The sequence below is a fragment of the Mus musculus genome, chromosome 13, assembly GCF_000001635.26.
Source record: "Mus musculus strain C57BL/6J chromosome 13, GRCm38.p6 C57BL/6J".
Classification (NCBI taxonomy): Eukaryota; Metazoa; Chordata; class Mammalia; order Rodentia; family Muridae; genus Mus; species Mus musculus.
In genome coordinates, this window is record NC_000079.6 from 113,794,190 (window position 1) to 113,813,488 (window position 19,299).

General features: G+C 49.6%; 1 protein-coding gene across 4 annotated transcripts in view; it reads left to right on the plus strand.

The window, feature by feature from the left end:
- The first annotated feature begins 316 nt into the window (after positions 1-316).
- The window catches only part of Arl15 (ADP-ribosylation factor-like 15), a 362,957-nt gene continuing 343,974 nt past the window's right edge, over positions 317-19,299 (plus strand). For 2 of the 4 annotated variants that reach the window (XM_030247239.1, XM_006517630.3), the window contains exon 1: positions 320-507. Coding sequence is in view for 3 of the 4 variants with exons in the window: in XM_006517630.3 (XP_006517693.1) it covers positions 460-507 (48 nt within the window). In the remaining variant the exon portion in view is untranslated. Of the gene's footprint in view, positions 508-19,299 lie in introns of all 4 variants that reach the window. The other 2 variants (XM_006517629.4, NM_172595.4) reach the window with 2 other exon arrangements.

The window sequence follows — 19,299 nt, forward strand, 5'->3', positions numbered from 1 at the left end:
CGCTCGGGGCAACTGCCTCCCACCGCCCTGGGCTGCTTTCTTAAGGAGGGGTGGGCGGGGACGCCGCCGCCGCTGCTCTTCAATCTCAGGCAGGCTGCTTGCCGGGTCTCGAGCGGACTAGAGGCTGAGAGTCGGCCTCCCGGGGCCGCAGCGCGTTTCCGCCCGCCCCTCCCCCAGCAAACAGGAACCAGCACCGTCCCGGGTCCCGCGCTTCTCTGCTGCCCTCCACCGGGGGGACTGCCTTTTATAGACACTCCGGCCAATGAGCGCGCTCCTTTTCCTCGGCCCGCCCTCCCAGCCAATCGTCGCTTCCCTGGTGTAATCTTCGGCTCCTCGGCTGCTCTCGGCGATCTTCGCTGTTGCTGGCTTTTTCAGGAGCTGCTCGCTGGCAGCCCGAGACGCTGCTGCTTTTTTTTTTTTTCCGGGTTCGGAGCCATTCCGGATGCTTTAGGCTGCCGGATGTCTGATCTCCGGATAACTGAGGCGTTTCTGTACATGGATTATCTGGTAGGTGCGGGGCGCCGGCGGCATGTCGCCTCTCGGATCTCGCGGTGGCCCATGGCCCCCTGCCTGGAGCAGCAGCCTCTCGGCTTTCTTTCTTTGGGATGGGATGCCTTGGGTTGCTTTCTCCCGGGGCTGGCTCTGAGGGGCGGCGGCGGGGGGAGAGGACGGGCTGACAGGTAAAGGCGCGGAGGGGACCGGCGGGACTGCGGGAGATGGGGCCACGCTCCGCGCGCCTCTCCGCGCTCCCGGCGCAGGACTTTCTTTCCGGGGAAGCTGGAGTTTTCCGCTCTCCTCTTAGCAGAACTCCAAGAGCTATTAAAGAGCCATAAGCAGAATGGCTCGCTAAGTGCCTGGCAGGTCCGGTCATTTGGTCGTTATTAGATCTCTAAAGGAATGACCTGGGTCGTGGCGGGATTTTAAAAACACATTACCAGAAAGTAGACTGGACTAAACCACATTGCAACCCGGCCTGAGCAGGATTGGGCAGGGACAGGCATTGCCCCGCGGCTGTGGTTGTGGTGCACGCCGCTTTTGTGCATGGTGTGCATGGTTTGGCAATCGGTTTGAGATCAGCCCCGTGCTGGGAAGTTTAGGTAGGAAAAGTTTTTTTAGCACAGCGCTGGAACGGAACACTTAGACGTGTTTCTAGAATTGTGCAAGCCTCGTGTTTTCGTTCCAGAAATTGTATTTCCACAGAGCTGCCTGTTTGTGGTCAAGCAGATCCTTTTTGACATGAACCGTGTTCGATCCTGCCCATTTTCTGCGTGGATGGTGTCAGAACGAACGGCTGTTGCCATGCAGTGCTGAAGTAGAGGGTTAGAAGTGTTGGCCCTTCTGTCATCCTGTAGGACACATGGTTTTTCCACTGCAGATTGGCCTAGCAGAGATTTGTCAGTGCCTTCTAGGAATTACACTTAAGGCTGTACGGAGAAAGACCGAATACTTTCCAGACCAAGAAAGAGAGGGCTGCGTTGTAACGTTACCAGTGTATGAGGGTTTATTCAGGTGTGTAGAAACTGGCAAGGATGGAGACCAGTTAGTGCGCGACCTTGAGAACAGAGCCGAAGTCAGAGTCTCAGTTGAATTTTGGTTTTGCTGTCTATGTATTCATGGCAGTGACTTCTATCTTTGTCATAAAGGGGTGTTATCGCTGCGCCAGGTTAGGTGGGCTATCTGTGAACATTCTTTAAGCGTCCTTGTAGGTTGATGATTCTCAAATATGTCCAGGAGGCTATTTTGAAAGTTAAATGGTTGGTTGATTTGTAGTTTACCCATATCATGCTATGGCTATGTCTTGTAATCTGCCCCACAAAACGCCAGTTTGCTGAGAAAAAAAAATTACCAAATAAGAAGAAAGTATAGGGCATCTTACCTGTACTGCTAATTTTGGATACTTAGTGATTCGGAGAGGTATTCGGGGCGGGGGGTGGGGGGTGGGGTGGGGTGGATTCTCATGATCTGCTGAGACTGTTGTAGTACTTCAGCACATAGCTGTCTTTGAGGTAGCAGGCCCACTAAAAGACCTGAGGGAAAACAGCATTGCAGATTGCTCAGGTCACCTGCCATGTAGACATGGGTTCAGAGTAGATGGATGAATATTTGTAGGTATAAGGTTACCCTGGGAGTTTAGGTCATTGTCACTGGGCCCTGGGTTTCACTTTGACTTGGCCCATCTGTTTTACCTGTTTCCCTAACACCTTTTTTTGGCTTTCGTATAAAATCATTGTTTGGCCACTTCAGTGTGCTTTCAATAATTCCCAAGTGCCTTGAAGCTAACTGTCCCGTAAAAGTCAGGGGCTATACTGGAGGTGGGGTGGGGGAGAAAACAAAGTCTTAAAGGAGACAGGTCAGGTTTTATGAGTGTGTTAGGTATCCCTGTGAAAACACTGAAGAAAGTCCTTCCCCACTAAATGGACCAGAGGGGAAACAAAACAAACTCTGGAGTTCGAGAGGTTGCTTTACTGTGCTTTCCCGCTGACCCACTCGCAGAGAAAACCGTGAGATACATCGCTCCATTCTCCTTGTCTACCAGGTGGCTTGTTTGCTCATGCGAAATCTTGGCATGGTGTCTGTTTAAAATCCTGTTTCTGAAAAAGTAAAGGATCGATTTCTTTGATTGGGCCTGGCATCTTATTAATCGATTCCTAAGTTCCTATATTTCCCTTCCAGGAGGGGCTGGGGATGTTTCTTTCATTCCTAGTTGGACTGCAGGTTTTGCAGAGTGGACTAGAGTGAGTGCCCTCTTCATGCCCCTGTCAGGAGTAATGTGTGCCCTCCCTCCATCCTTTCTTCTCCAGTGCTGGGATTTTTGTTGTTATGTCAGAAAGGAAAGCTCTACGTGGAGGTGTTAGCCATTGTCCTTTATTTGGGTGCTATCACTTAACTTATTTTATTTGGGGGAGAGTCTAAAGGAAGTGTGTGTGCGTGTGCTTGAGTGTGTGTGCATGCTATTTTTAACAACTTCTGATAGCACTGAAATGGTAAGACAGATGAAGAAAGCTCTCTGATCTTAGAAGTTGCAGTTAATTTCTTGACTATTCTTGTGACAGCTAAGATGAAGGCTCTGTCTTAATATTTAAGACGGAGGTTTTATTAATCTTGGTTCAGGGAAAGAGGGATGCCTTGCAAATCCTAAATAATTACATGTTACACCGGTTACTGTACCTGGCTTGGTGCCTGGCATGGAGTTAGAGCCCGGGATTGCATGATGATGAGTGGATGCGGGACCTGAGAGGTAATTCTGTCCTCTTCTGGCTTCTAAACTGAGCCAAGATAGTATCTGTTTGGATTAGGTATTTTGATTTTTGGAATGCAGGATGTATCTTTTACACTCAAGATAATCAAGATAGAATTTGTTTAGCAATTTAAACATAAAAGTCTTATCTTTTCTAGATAATGCGGGTGTCACCGGAGGAGGCCATATCTCTTCCCCTTTTCTCTTGAGCAAGTTTATAAGTCATGTTCTAAACCAGACCGATCTATGGTTCAGGATTTAGGCGTCACCAACAGACAGCATACCCCTCTCCCTTTGATGGGTTAAGGCTGTTCAGAGCTTTATAAAGAGAAAGAACAGGGTATAACTTATAACGAGGAACTGACACTAATACAGGTTCTCTAGAGTCACAAACCTTATGGAATGAATCTCTGCAGAAAAAGGGAATTTATTGGAATGGCTTACAGACTGCAGTCCAACAATGGCCAGCTGTGAATGGAAAGTCCAAGAATCTAGTACTTGCTCAGTCCCACAAGGCTGTGTGTCTTAGCTGGTCTGAATATGCTGGAACCCTGACGTGGTAGGCTCCAGTGCCAGAGAAGGAATGGAAGTGCTAGCAAGGTGGGGCAAGGTGGCAAAGGACAAAACCTTTCTTCGTCCATGTCCTTCTAGAGACTTCCAGCAGAAAGGTATGGCTCAGATTAAAGGTATGTCTTTAGATTTGGCTTAAAGGTGTGCATCTTCTTACGTCAAAGGTCCGGGCTAGAAGTGGATTCACTCACATACTTAAACCCAAGAGAAAATCTCTCCCAGGTGTGTCCTCCGTTCCTGGATTGTAGTTCATTCCGGATATAGTCAAGTTGACAGCTAAGACTATCCTTCCCAGATCCATTATAAAGTTCTATCTGGAGACCAGACAGGGTCAGCTTCTGCATTCCTTTTAGTTCAAAATGCTTTTGCCTTCTATGCAAATCGGTGTAGATTTCACCAATTCCTCTTTGTACCACTAACACAACAACAATAAAGTTCATTATCCATATAATACCAGTGATGATTAAAAGAGATAGTGGGAGTAAACTTACTTATAAACATTACATTGGTTCCTTTCCTTTCCTTTCCTTTCCTTTCCTTTCCTTTCCTTTCCTTTCCTTTCCTTTCCTTTCCTTTCCTTTCTCCCTCCTTCCTTCCCTCCCTCCCTCCCTCCCTCCCTCCCTCCCTCCCTCCCTCCCTTCCTTCCTTCCTTTTTTACTTCCTTTCTCTCTGTCTGACTTTCTTTCTTTCTTCTTCTTTTTTTCTTTTTTGAGACACAGTTTCTCTGTGTAGCCCTTGCTGTCCTAGAAAACACTTTGTAGGCCATGTTGGCCTCGAACCCAGAGATCTGCCCCACGGCCTCCTGAGTGCTGAGGTTAAAGGCATGTGCCTCCTCCTCCAGATGTATACATTGGTTCTCAAATAAAAATGTTAACACCTGGGCTGGTGAGATGGCTCAGCGGGTAAGAGCACTGACTGCTCTTCCGAAGGTCATGAGTTCAAATCCCAGCAACCACATGGTGGCTCACAACCACCCATAATGAGATCTGACGCCCTCTTCTGGTGTGTTTGAAGACAGCTACAATGTATTTATGTATAATAATAAATAAATCTTAAAAAAATGTTAACACATCATGATTATGTTGCTGATACTGTATTTCCTCTGGAATCACTGTTATTTAATGCTAAGGATTGGGTTACATTTTAAAATAGCCCTAATACATGAAAGAATTGGGAGGGCATTCAGCAAGCAAGAAGTGGACCGAGGTTTGAGGAGTAAAACTACACTCATTTTCACTGTTCTTTTCTTTAAAAGTTTATGTGTATTATATGTAGGAATGCTTGCTGTGCACCACACATGTACAGTGTCTGCAGAGGCCTGAAGAGGGTGTGCCAGAAGATCCCATGGATCTTGAGTGACAGTTGGGATCTGCCAGGTGTGTGCTTTGAATGGAACCCAGGCCTTCTGCAAGATCCATCTCTCCAGCCTTCTCGTATTATTATTTAGTCCATTCAACAAATACTTATGCAACCCTACTTGTACATGTTCCAGGAAGTCATGGAGAGTGGACTACAGTGCTCTCCTTGGTTGCAGGGCTGAAAGGGAAATGACTCTTGGGGAAGATGTGGAAGGACAGGTTGAAGATGGCCTATGGGGAGAAGGCAGGTTCTGACATGCTCTGTTGCTTTCCAGTGCGTTTCTCTATGGCATGTGTTTCTTTGTTTTATTACACAATGAAATGTGTCGCAGATGTGTCAAGTGTTTGGTTGGCCTTAGATGCTGTCTGTTGTCCTTGCATTTCTCTCTTATGCTTGGGCGTTAGTCAGGTTAACCTCCTCAGCTTGCTTTATAGTCATTGATGAACTTGGCCTGCCCTGCTTTCTTGCTTGCTTGCTTGCTTTCTTGCTTTCTTGCTTTCTTTCTTTCTTTCTTTCTTTCCTTTTTTTTTTTTTTTTTTCTTGACAGGGTTTCTCTATATAGCCCTGGCTGTCCTGGAACTCACTTTGTAGACCAGGCTGGCCTCGAACTCAGAAATCTGCCTGCCTCTGCCTCCCGAGTGCTGGGATTAAAGGCATGCGCCACCACGCCCGGTGGCCTGCTTTCTTGATCTCAGGCTATACCTGCCTAAGGAGGTGTGTGTGTGTGTGTGTGTGTGTGTGTGTGTGTGTGTATGTATCCCCCAAGTTGACACAGCTAGCAAGTGAGTGAGCTGACCTTGTGGCTCTAGGGCCCCTTCTTCACTGTTTCCATGTCCAAGCCATTCTCTCTAGTACAGGGCAGGGATGCAGGCTCTTGGTGTTAAAAGCTGATGCAATACAGTTGGATATTTACATGTTTCATATAAAAAACAAGTACCATTTATAGAGAAGGCTAGCTGGAAGATGTGTGCTCAGCCTTCTGTCTCACGGTGCCTTTCTGCTGGTCACTGAGGTGATCTTCAGAGTCTGAAGTTTCATCAGCAGACACAGAAACGCGTTTCTAAGCGTCATTACTGTCCCCTTCAGGGCCACTTCTGCTTTCTACTGCTCTGGGTCCTCTTGATCCTGTTATGGGTTGTCTGCCTTTATCCAGTACAGCTTAGGAAATGAGCCTAACTAGTAGGCACTAAGGCCACAAGCAGGCTATGGCTTCAGCAGAGGACATTAACTCTAAGGGATTTGTGGTGACAACTGAAGAGAGGGAAAGATAGCTATTTTTTTAGTGAGGATATGAAAACCTCCCCTGATACTTTTTGTAAATTGAGTAGTGATGAAGTATTGAATAGCTATTTATTACTTAAGGATGTACTAGAGTCACATTTTATTTTTATAAATTTGGTTTTTGGCTCGTATTTCTGCCAAAGGTCAGGCGCCGCTTCTGTTGCTGGCCTTCTTATTGGCAAAGTTCTGTTACGCTGCAGGGGTTTACCTGGAGAGATAGGGGATGCTCATGCCTGTGTTTATATAGTCTTCCTCCTTTTTATATAATAGTCCTTCTTTTTATAAAATCACTAGGATTCAATCACAGGGCCTCCACCCCAGTGACCTGGTCATGTCCTCCGAGCTCCATCTACAGACACCAAAGTTGGATTGAGTTTTCAACCTTTTAGTATCATTGACTTGCCTCTTTGGGAATTAAACGCCTGTCCCAGTTGGAGGTAGAGGCGGGGGACCAGCTGTTGTGGGGCCGGCTTTTTAGTTATTCTGTGGCGTCTCCCCAAATGCTTCAGGAGTCAAAGAAGATCTGGTAGATCCCCACGATCTTGAAATTCTTGATCTGGAGCAAGACGTTTTGCGTCTTCATTTTGTATTGATCCCTCAATGTGTTAGTGGATCCTGACTTGCCCTGTTGAAATAGAGACACTCTTAGAACCTGAGCTGCAGCCTGCATCCAAGGTAGTTCCCCCCCCCCCCCCATCTCACTTCCTTTTCTAGCATTTGCATTCTAGCCTGGTACCTGGTAAAGTGGAGGCTGTGCACGGAGTATAGTGTGGAGTTTTACCTGCATCATCTTATTCAACCATGTCCCAATCCCGTTCATCAGCTACTGCTTAGAGCAGATTATACCAGAAAAGAGGAGACTTGAGGCTCTAAAAGATTGAATATTTGCTGGGATAATGCAGCCGGCGGAGAGGGTCAGGGCTGGCATTTAAGTCTAGCTTGTTAGACCCCCAGGCCCGTGCCTATAAACATGGTTCGATAAAGCTTAGCTGGAATAATAAATAACTGTGGAGGAGGTGCCCAGATATACAGCTGGAAATGGAAGGGTCACTTGTCACTTGATTGCTGCTGTCACTTGGTTTCTTGGGAGGCCCTCTGGGAACTCAGGACTTGTGTGGGTGTGTGCCTTGAGGCAAGCACCTGCGCACACCTATTGCCTCCTCCCTTTTCGCATAAATATTAGCTGAGGTTCTTGGACTTGCAGCCCAACACACCTACGTGATCTCCAGTGAGTGCCCCGGTCCCGGCCGCTTGAACTGTTGAATTTGTAGGACAAGCTCCTCCGGACCGTTTGTAAACTGGTTTGTTGGGAACTAGTCTGGCCACTGGACTCTGTCTCCTTGGGCCCGAGGACTTTTCCTGGTGTTTCGGAGAGGGGTTCCTGTGGGTTCTTTGTCTGGTAGGATGGTTGCTGATCTTGCTTCTAACTATGGGGAAGAAGAGCTTGTGAGTGTAGAGATACTTGAGGCGCAGCAACAGCAGCGGGGGACAGACAGCTTTTTTGGTTCCAGCCATCCTGGACAGATGTCAGGAGCTAAAAACAAACCCGGAAGTCATGGAACCAACTGTCTTTTGTCTTTTGTGTCCTTAGGGCTTTAAATCTGCAGGTGTAAGGTCTTGCTTTTTAACTTCAAAAGCTTTGTGCTTTTTAAAACCAAACAGACAAACGAAGAAACAAAGAAACAAAGGAACTTTCAGGTCACAGCTAATTCTCTTTCCACAGGTTGCTTTTCTGCCACTGTCCCTAGTGACAACCTTGCAGGAGTTAGTGGGTCTCGTTTCCTTGCCTCTCTAGGACAAATGGATGGATGCTTAGATTGTCAAGTATATTTTGTATGTTAGCGTTTGTGACATACCACTCTCTTAAAACCTGCTTTTAACCTTCTCTGATGATACTTCTGAGCTTAAGAAATGTTGCTTAGATCAGTGAGTAATTTGATTCATGTCTCTGGTTTTGAAGTTATCATTTTTTTGGTGATCTGTAGAGATCTTACCTGCCTTTGACAGGTTAAGGTCCTGAGAGGTTTGCGGTGTTTTTTAGCATTACACGCAAGTCATCAAAATGGCATTTCATTACGTCAATGGCAGCTTTTGCAAAAGTCCACCAGTTTGTTTTCGAGTCTTGAGGTCACTTTTCTAATTGCAGTCACACGTGAGCTGAATGAAGGTCAGGACTGAGATGATTTTGATAACTTGCTTATTATTAAAGTAGAAGCTCGGAGAAAGACACAGCAGAGCACAAGGGGAAGTCAGTGCCTAGCAATGCAGACACAGTTGCTGTGCGTTTAGTTGTCCGACCGTCTGTGTATGGGCTGCTACCCATAGGTCTGATCGTCCTGGACTTACAGTGGAAAGACTGTCTCGTAACCTGCTGGTTTGTACTTAAAAACTCTTCAGTTTTAATACATTTTCCTTTGCAGCATGAAATCTCTGCACTGTACTGGCAATCTGTAATTCACTCACTAGCTACCTTTCCTTAAGATCTCCTGTAGCCCCGTGGGGTGGTGGCAGCCCAGGCCTCTAATCCCAGCTGTAGCCCGGTGGGGAGGTGGCAGCCCAGGCCTCTAATTCCAGCTGTAGCCCGGTGGGGTGGTGGCAGCCCAGGCCTCTAATCCCAGCTGTAGCCCCGTGGGGTGGTGGCAGCCCAGGCCTCTAATCCCAGCTGTAGCCCCGTGGGGTGGTGGCAGCCCAGACCTCTAATCCCAGCTGTAGCCCGGTGGGGAGGTGGCAGCCCAGGCCTCTAATCCCAGCTGTAGCCCGGTGGGGTGGTGGCAGCTCAGGCCTCTAATCCCAGCTGTAGCCCGGTGGGGTGGTGGCAGCCCAGGCCTCTAATCCCAGCTGTAGCCCGGTGGGGAGGTGGCAGCCCAGGCCTCTAATCCCAGCTGTAGCCCGGTGGGGAGGTGGCAGCCCAGGCCTCTAATCCCAGCTGTAGCCCGGTGGGGAGGTGGCAGCCCAGGCCTCTAATCCCAGCTGTAGCCCGGTGGGGAGGTGGCAGCCCAGGCCTCTAATCCCAGCTGTAGCCCGGTGGGGTGGTGGCAGCCCAGGCCTCTAATCCCAGCTGTAGCCCAGTGGGGTGGTGGCAGCCCAGGCCTCTAATCCCAGCTGTAGCCCGGTGGGGTGGTGGCAGCTCAGACCTCTAATCCCAGCTGTAGCCCCGTGGGGTGGTGGCAGCCCAGGCCTCTAATCCCAGCTGTAGCCCGGTGGGGTGGTGGCAGCTCAGACCTCTAATCCCAGCTGTAGCCCCGTGGGGTGGTGGCAGCCCAGACCTCTAATCCCAGCTGTAGCCCGGTGGGGTGGTGGCAGCTCAGACCTCTAATCCCAGCTGTAGCCCCGTGGGGTGGTGGCAGCCCAGGCCTCTAATCCCAGCTGTAGCCCCGTGGGGTGGTGGCAGCCCAGACCTCTAATCCCAGCTGTAGCCCCGTGGGGTGGTGGCAGCCCAGGCCTCTAATCCCAGCTGTAGCCCGGTGGGGTGGTGGCAGCTCAGACCTCTAATCCCAGATGTAGCCCCGTGGGGTGGTGGCAGCCCAGGCCTCTAATCCCAGCTGTAGCCCGGTGGGGTGGTGGCAGCTCAGACCTCTAATCCCAGCTGTAGCCCCGTGGGGTGGTGGCAGCCCAGGCCTCTAATCCCAGCTGTAGCCCCGTGGGGTGGTGGCAGCCCAGGCCTCTAATCCCAGCTGTAGCCCGGTGGGGTGGTGGCAGCTCAGACCTCTAATCCCAGCTGTAGCCCCGTGGGGTGGTGGCAGCCCAGGCCTCTAATCCCAGCTGTAGCCCCGTGGGGTGGTGGCAGCCCAGGCCTCTAATCCCAGCTGTAGCCCGGTGGGGAGGTGGCAGCCCAGGCCTCTAATCCCAGCTGTAGCCCCGTGGGGTGGTGGCAGCCCAGACCTCTAATCCCAGCTGTAGCCCGGTGGGGTGGTGGCAGCCCAGACCTCTAATCCCAGCTGTAGCCCTGTGGGGTGGTGGCAGCCCAGACCTCTAATCCCAGCTGTAGCCCAGTGGGGAGGTGGCAACCCAGGCCTCTAATCCCAGCTGTAGCCCGGTGGGGTGGTGGCAGCTCAAACCTCTAATCCCAGCTGTAGCCCCGTGGGGTGGTGGCAGCCCAGGCCTCTAATCCCAGCTGTAGCCCCGTGGGGTGGTGGCAGCCCAGGCCTCTAATCCCAGCTGTAGCCCGGTGGGGTGGTGGCAGCTCAGACCTCTAATCCCAGCTGTAGCCCCGTGGGGTGGTGGCAGCCCAGGCCTCTAATCCCAGCTGTAGCCCCGTGGGGTGGTGGCAGCCCAGGCCTCTAATCCCAGCTGTAGCCCGGTGGGGAGGTGGCAGCCCAGGCCTCTAATCCCAGCTGTAGCCCCGTGGGGTGGTGGCAGCCCAGACCTCTAATCCCAGCTGTAGCCCGGTGGGGTGGTGGCAGCCCAGACCTCTAATCCCAGCTGTAGCCCTGTGGGGTGGTGGCAGCCCAGACCTCTAATCCCAGCTGTAGCCCAGTGGGGAGGTGGCAACCCAGGCCTCTAATCCCAGCTGTAGCCCGGTGGGGAGGTGGCAGCCCAGGCCTCTAATCCCAGCTGTAGCCCGGTGGGGTGGTGGCAGCCCAGGCCTCTAATCCCAGCTGTAGCCCGGTGGGGAGGTGGCAGCCCAGGCCTCTAATCCCAGCTGTAGCCCGGTGGGGAGGTGGCAGCCCAGGCCTCTAATCCCAGCTGTAGCCCGGTGGGGAGGTGGCAGCCCAGGCCTCTAATCCCAGCTGTAGCCCGGTGGGGAGGTGGCAGCCCAGGCCTCTAATCCCAGCTGTAGCCCGGTGGGGTGGTGGCAGCCCAGGCCTCTAATCCCAGCTGTAGCCCAGTGGGGTGGTGGCAGCCCAGGCCTCTAATCCCAGCTGTAGCCCCGTGGGGTGGTGGCAGCCCAGACCTCTAATCCCAGCTGTAGCCCGGTGGGGTGGTGGCAGCTCAGACCTCTAATCCCAGCTGTAGCCCCGTGGGGTGGTGGCAGCCCAGGCCTCTAATCCCAGCTGTAGCCCCGTGGGGTGGTGGCAGCCCAGACCTCTAATCCCAGCTGTAGCCCCGTGGGGTGGTGGCAGCCCAGGCCTCTAATCCCAGCTGTAGCCCGGTGGGGTGGTGGCAGCTCAGACCTCTAATCCCAGCTGTAGCCCCGTGGGGTGGTGGCAGCCCAGTCCTCTAATCCCAGCTGTAGCCCGGTGGGGTGGTGGCAGCTCAGACCTCTAATCCCAGCTGTAGCCCCGTGGGGTGGTGGCAGCCCAGGCCTCTAATCCCAGCTGTAGCCCCGTGGGGTGGTGGCAGCCCAGGCCTCTAATCCCAGCTGTAGCCCCCGGGGTGGTGGCAGCCCAGATCTCTAATCCCAGCTGTAGCCCAGTGGGGTGGTGGCAGCCCAGGCCTCTAATCCCAGCTGTAACCCGGTGGGGTGGTGGCAGCTCAGACCTCTAATCCCAGCTGTAGCCCCGTGGGGTGGTGGCAGCCCAGGCCTCTAATCCCAGCTGTAGCCCCGTGGGGTGGTGGCAGCCCAGATCTCTAATCCCAGCTGTAGCCCAGTGGGGTGGTGGCAGCCCAGGCCTCTAATCCCAGCTGTAGCCCGGTGGGGTGGTGGCAGCTCAGACCTCTAATCCCAGCTGTAGCCCCGTGGGGTGGTGGCAGCCCAGGCCTCTAATCCCAGCTGTAGCCCGGTGGGGTGGTGGCAGCTCAGACCTCTAATCCCAGCTGTAGCCCCGTGGGGTGGTGGCAGCTCAGACCTCTAATCCCAGCTGTAGCCCGGTGGGGTGGTGGCAGCTCAGACCTCTAATCCCAGCTGTAGCCCCGTGGGGTGGTGGCAGCCCAGGCCTCTAATCCCAGCTGTAGCCCGGTGGGGTGGTGGCAGCCCAGGCCTCTAATCCCAGCTGTAGCCCGGTGGGGAGGTGGCAGCTCAGACCTCTAATCCCAGCTGTAGCCCCGTGGGGTGGTGGCAGCCCAGGCCTCTAATCCCAGCTGTAGCCCCGTGGGGTGGTGGCAGCTCAGACCTCTAATCCCAGCTGTAGCCCGGTGGGGTGGTGGCAGCCCAGACCTCTAATCCCAGCTGTAGCCCCGTGGGGTGGTGGCAGCCCAGGCCTCTAATCCCAGCTGTAGCCCGGTGGGGTGGTGGCAGCTCAGACCTCTAATCCCAGCTGTAGCCCGGTGGGGTGGTGGCAGCCCAGACCTCTAATCCCAGCTGTAGCCCCGTGGGGTGGTGGCAGCTCAGACCTCTAATCCCAGCTGTAGCCCGGTGGGGTGGTGGCAGCCCAGACCTCTAATCCCAGCTGTAGCCCCGTGGGGTGGTGGCAGCCCAGGCCTCTAATCCCAGCTGTAGCCCCGTGGGGTGGTGGCAGCTCAGACCTCTAATCCCAGCTGTAGCCCGGTGGGGTGGTGGCAGCCCAGACCTCTAATCCCAGCTGTAGCCCCGTGGGGTGGTGGCAGCTCAGACCTCTAATCCCAGCTGTAGCCCGGTGGGGTGGTGGCAGCCCAGACCTCTAATCCCAGCTGTAGCCCCGTGTGGTGGTGGCAGCCCAGGCCTCTAATCCCAGCCATCGGAAGGCACAGGCAGAGGGATCTGTGTGAGTTCAAGGACAGCCTGGGTTAAAGGGCAAGTTCTAGGACAGTCAGGGCAACCCAGAGAAACCTTGTCTCAAACAAAACAAAACAAAAGCAAACAAACAAGACATTGCATTTGTCCTCTAGTTTTGGCTAACGTTAGGGGCACTGCCAGTGACATTCTATGTATTCTGGTTTCACTTTCATCACTGTGATAGATAGGAACATGATGACCAAAAGCAGTTTAGGGGAGAATGGGTTTATTTCAGCTTAGAGTTCCAGGCTGTAGTGTATCGTTGAGGAAGGCAGGGCAGGAACCCAGACAGTGAGCTATGGCACAGCCACAGTCAGTAGCAGTGAGAAATGAGTGTGCCCACACTGCCTGCTGCTTCCTTTCAGCTAGCTTTTTTTCACTCTTAACACAGGTCGGGGCACCACCCACTGAATGGTGCTGCCCACAGTGGGCTGAGTTTTTCTACATCAATTAACAATCAAGATAATCCCTGATTAGACATACCACAACTCAAGCTGATCCAGGTAATTCCTCCTTTGAGGTTCCCTTTCCAGATGATTCCAGCTTGGGTCCAGCTGATAGTTTAACCAGCACCTCGTGTACACACTTGGGGGTTTTTCCCAGAATGAATTGTAAGTAGTAGTTGCATGACACTGTGGTGTGGTGGTTTGAATGTGCTTGGCCCAGGGAGAGGTACTATTTGGAGGTGTGGCCTTGTCGGAGTAGGTGTGGCCTTGTTGGAGGAAGTATGTCACTTTGGGGGTGGGCTTTAAGACCCTCATCCTAGCTGCCTGGAAGCCAGTCTTCTGTTTGCTTTTGGAACAAGATGTAGAATTTCAGCTCCTCCTGTGCCATGCCTGCCTGGGTGCTGCCATGTCCCAGCCTTGATGATAATGGGCAGAACCTCTGAACCTGTAAGGTAGCCCCAATTAAATGTCCTTTATAAGAGTGCCCTGGCCATGGTGCCTGTTCACAGCAGAATAACATATAGTTATTCTGTTATTCTGAATAATACATATAGTGAATCTTAACTACTGGAGGGGGCTCCAGTGTCAAAGAGGGTTGGGAAACTGTCAGAGCTAAACAGGTTCCTTTACTGCACAGCCAATAAACATGCAAATGTTCATGCCGATTCCCTAAAGGGAAATTGTTAGAGGCAGTGTTCTTACTCCTTTGAGGGTAATTTTGCTTTAGGATCAACTCCAAAAAATATAGAATTTTTGGCTCAAAAGTTACCTATATTTTAAGTTTCTTGATATTAAGTAATTTAATATTTGTAATGTACTTAGAATTGTTTCTGAATGCAACCAGCCACTTTTTGTTATGATAAAGTATTGAAGTTGGTGGTAGTGATGCTAATTACTATCGATGGAAAATTACTGTGTGCCAGATTCTGTGGGAAATGCTAAATAGCTGTCTGTCCTTTCAACTACCCTGTGAGAGTTGTGACAGCTGTTACTTCTTTCTCTATCTTTCTCTGTCTGTCTGTCTGTTGTCTGTCTCTCCTGCCTGTGTGTCTCTGTCTTGAGGAGACTAAAGACCAAGAAGAGTTGAATAGTCATGGCTGTCTTAGTTGCTGCAGGATTGGTGACAACATTTTGAGTATGTAGCTTTTGTTAGAGAATAAAACTGAGTTTGAAGTCCGACCCAGATGTTTCATCTGTAGCCTGTGTAGTATGAAGTATTTCTCAAATCTCAATCTATGCCAACACAGAGGGATACTATAGAGTAGTCATTAATTTACATATTTTAAGAAATTATATTTCTAGAGTTTTATAGTTAGAGTTTTATAGTTAATTAGATTACCTTTCTTATTTGAAATGATACCGATTGCTGCTATCTCCTAAAATGTTATTATCAGGCAGAATTAAAAGATGATAGCCAAATACTTCAGCCTATATGTATATATTTAGAAAGTACTTATTCCTAAAACTCCAAATATTGGAGGCCATGTTTAATACAAGTCACCCCAGACCACCAATTCTTCGTTTGCAAAAGTTGGATAATTAGAGTATTTGTGATAGTTTGACGAGTAAAAACATAGTCAATACATTTGAAAGTAGGTTTATACCTTATTCCTTTCATTTTTTTTTTTGTTATTTTATGTACTTCCTGAAATAGTGACCTTTACTTCCATTCTAATTCAACGATTTATATGGCTATAAAATTGCCTCTACATACGTTATCATTCATTTGCTCAATTCACTTTTGTTTATAAGCCCTTTATTTTCTGGTGCTCTTGGGCACAAGGGATATACAAGTGTGTAAAAGACATTGACTTCTCTTCAAGTTGCTCAAGAACTCCTGTGTAGTAAGAACCTAGCAGTTGCCTTTTGGGCTGCATAGTCTACTCAGAGGAGAGTAAAGGCGCAGGCGGAGCACAGAAAAAGGCAGCTCAGCCTAGATGGAGACCAGGAGTGCTGCCCAGTGGAATTATTTTTAATTTGCAACATTGAAATGTAGTAAGGTTGGCCCAGTGACAGGCATTGCCAGGGCCAGGCAGGGTGCAACTGTGCAGAGACTTGAGGGGCCCAGTATGACTGGGGCAGAGTTTGGAGCAATGACTCCACCCGAAGCTGCAGACTCCAGCTAGTTATACTGTGGAAAGCTTCAGAGATTGCCTGGAGTGACATGGTCAGACCTGGCTGTCAAAGGTGCAGAAAGGAGAGCAGCCTAGGGAGATGCTCTCCTGACCCAGGATGAGAGGGTAGATTTCATAGTCAGGTGGGGGCAGAGGATTAGATGGGCCATTTCAATACATAAGAATCATATAAGAATAGCAGACATTTTGTAATTGGATATAGAACATGAGCAGAGACCTCAAAGGTAAAATCTTGAATTTGGGGTTTTGGTTATCTATCTATTACAGAAAAACAAATGACCTTGGAACACACCTTGCTCACGAGTCTGTTAGTCTGTTGGTTGACTAGGTTCAGTGGAGGAGTGAGTCCTGCCCAGACTTTCTCATGAAGGTATATAGTCAAGTGGTAGCTGGATTCATCTCAAAGCATTTTTGTACATGCAATTTGGCATCTGGGAATGCTGAGGTGACTGGGTGAGGGCATGTCTGTTTGTGTGGTCTTTCTATGTGGTTGCCCCTGGGGAGCCTGAATTATTTGGGACTTGAAGCCTTGCAGAGCTAATGTACCAAGAGCACCTGGCAGACTCCACCCTTTCTCATCCTCTTCAGGAGCCACCTAGCATCCTTTCTGCTGTTCTTGACACACAAAGGCGTCCTGGGGTTTAAAGGCCAGAGTCAGACCTCTTGATGGGAGGACAGTTAAGAGTTTATGGGTATGCTTGAAAGCTGTGGCAAGCATTGAGGTGACTAATGGGGCCACGCGTGGTCACAAAGTGACAGGGAAGAACAGGTTGGGAGATAAAGTGAAATTGACTGCCGAGTCATTGGGTTTGAGGTTCTTGTGTCAAATCCAAACTAAGTTTTAAATAGTTAGACAGAAACTCAAGCGGTGAGGCCCGTCGATGCGGTTAAGATTAACACATAAATGGTCCAGGAAGAAGGCTTAGATGGTAAAATGCCCAGCGTGACGGTGTAAGGATCTGAGTCTGGGTCCTGAGCACCCAGGTGCTGCAGCACGCATCTTAATCCTGGCACAGGGAAGACAGACAGGAGGACCCCCAGGGCTTGCTGGCCACCCAGCCTAGCCAAATCCGTGAACCTCCAGGTTCGGTGAGAGACCTTGCTTCAAAAACTAAGATGGAGAGCAATTGGGGAATTCACTCAACATTGACCTCTGACCTCTACATGGATACACACACACACACACACACACACACACAGACACACACACTCACACACTCACACACTCACACTCAATGCTGAACGCTTGCTACTTACTGTACACAGTGCTGTAGTATGCTGTCAACACTGGGAAGGACAGAACCTGCCGTGTCCTTTCATTTATTGTTATCACGGTGGGGATGAGGAAGCTGAGGTGTAGGGAAATGGAGAATCAGAGCTAAGATGTTCTAGATGCAGGATTTGAACCTATGTCTTGCCAATCTCCAAGCGTATGTGCCCCACCACTTAGATGGTAATATGAGACTTTTTGGTGCTGTTCTTAAGGGCTGGCTGCCTTAGACACATACACCTTTGAGACACCACACAAACCCCTGTTCAACTTGCTGGGGTCTCTATTGTGAAAACAGCAGGCTAGCCATTGCCCTCCATTGGGTCTCTTATCCCTAGTACACATTACATTATGTCTCAGTGAAGGCATAGGCTGCAGGCTTCTTAATATCATCGGAATTTGGTACAGGTACACAGGATAAGGTTGGTTGGAAGGAGAGGCTGCCCAAGTAGTTGCTAAGGGCACTGATTGTGGAGTCATGCTAAATACATTAACATTATAGTTTTGTCCCACATCTGCTAGGTAGCCTTTGTGCCTTAGTTTACTTCTGTGCAAAGTGGGTATAACAACACCCACTTTATAGAGGGGTATGTACACATACGCTGCGTGATGCTTCCGTCTGCAGTCATCTGTATGTGTGGTAGTAAGCATTGCATCTCTCGGTGAGATTGTTGGTATCTTAGTTTGTGCAAATATATTATTTAATGTTTGCGCAATGAAAAAGTCACACGGTGTTGTGTTTTCTCAGAGTGTATTGCTCAGAGTGTTCAGCTCTTTGTATGTATATCTCTTTGTGTGTGTGTGTATGTGTGTGATTTAAAAGAATTTGACACAGTTAAGTGCTATACACGTGTTTTCTATGATTGTATTGGGACTTAATATCAAACAAGGACATACATGACTGTCATCACCGGACGGTTGTACTTCAGTTCTGTTCGCTCTTCCATACCAGGCTTTCAACACTCTTCTTGCTTCCTCCACCTCCTAAGCATGATACAGAGGAACTGGGTTAAAGATACTGGAAGCCTTCGTTGGTGTTTTAAGTGGCAGCTATTTCTAATTCACAGGGGTGAAAGGTCCTGGCTTGGCATACGGTGGCCCACATCTGTCCTCAGGCCAGTTCTCCTTAGAGCTATTATGTGAGTGTAGGCAAACATGCTGGCTTATTTCAACCCAGTTGGGACACTTCCTTTTGGAATTATTTGCATGCTTGGGACTCTCAGTGCCTCTGGTTGGATTCTAAATAGCTTGAAAGTCAGCCTTTGCTTTTGGGAACTTCAGTCCCTCACATGAGATTTATCTGGCTGTTCCTTTATCCTGTCTTCTGAAGGATTCCTGAGAGGCTGCTTGTAATCGACTAAAGAACACGGCTGATTTATGGCACAGTGCTGGTGTCCTTCATGTTGAATGCTTCCTGAGTGTGACAGCTTCTTTTTCCAAGTCACCCTGCTAGATGTAGCAAGCCTTTGGTGATTATTGGACTACGTTCTCTTTGTCTGATTTTTGTGTAGAAATGCTGTTTCTCTAGATTGTTTTATGAGACTTACTTCCTCCCTGTGACACCCCCCCTCCCCATTATTGGCTTTTTAAGATGTGTTTTTGTTTTGCTAAATGACATGTGAATCGTTTATTTGCTTGAAATGAAACATTGTAACTTAAAGTTTTTTAAAGACGGATCGCCTGAGCAGGAACATTTGCTCTTTGCTGGGTTTCCTGTATTTCTGCCTGTTTCAGGGCCTCTGGTTTCCTGGCCTTGGGCTAGCAGTAGGTTGGCCTTTTCAGCCAGAAGGGCAGACTCTGTCGTGTCTAGGGACACGAGCCACCATTTTCTGAAGTTTGTATGTGAAGGATGGGTTGCTAGACTAGTGACAGTTCCTTTTCGCCCAGATCCACCTACTTGGGAATAATGCTTAACTATATGGGTCATCTTTGGAAATATTCATAGGCAAATACTTTCATGTTTACTATCCTATCAATAATCGTGTGAGCTGAATATTTTCTTTTAAATAGTTTCAAAAAGTAGAATTAGTGAAAATTGTTTCGGTTCCATGTCATGTACAGGTCTTCATTATTCTGTGGGGTCTGAAGATAAGAACTTAGGGGAAGTTTCATACTGTGTCTTAAAAAAACAAAAAACAAAAACAAAGGCAGGGGTGGCGCACGCCTTTAATCCCAGCACTTGGGAGGCAGAGGCAGGTGGATTTCTGAGTTCGAGGCCAGCCTGGTCTACAGAGTGAGTTCCAGGACAGCCAGGACTACACAGAGAAACCCTGTCTTGAAAAACAAAAACAAAACAAACAAAAAACCCACCACCACTACCACCACCAAAAACCTCACAAAACCAAAAAAATCAAACCAAACCAAACCAAAAAAACCCCAAAGACTAGGTCTTCAGTTGCTGAATCTAAAGCTTTTGCTCAGCTTCT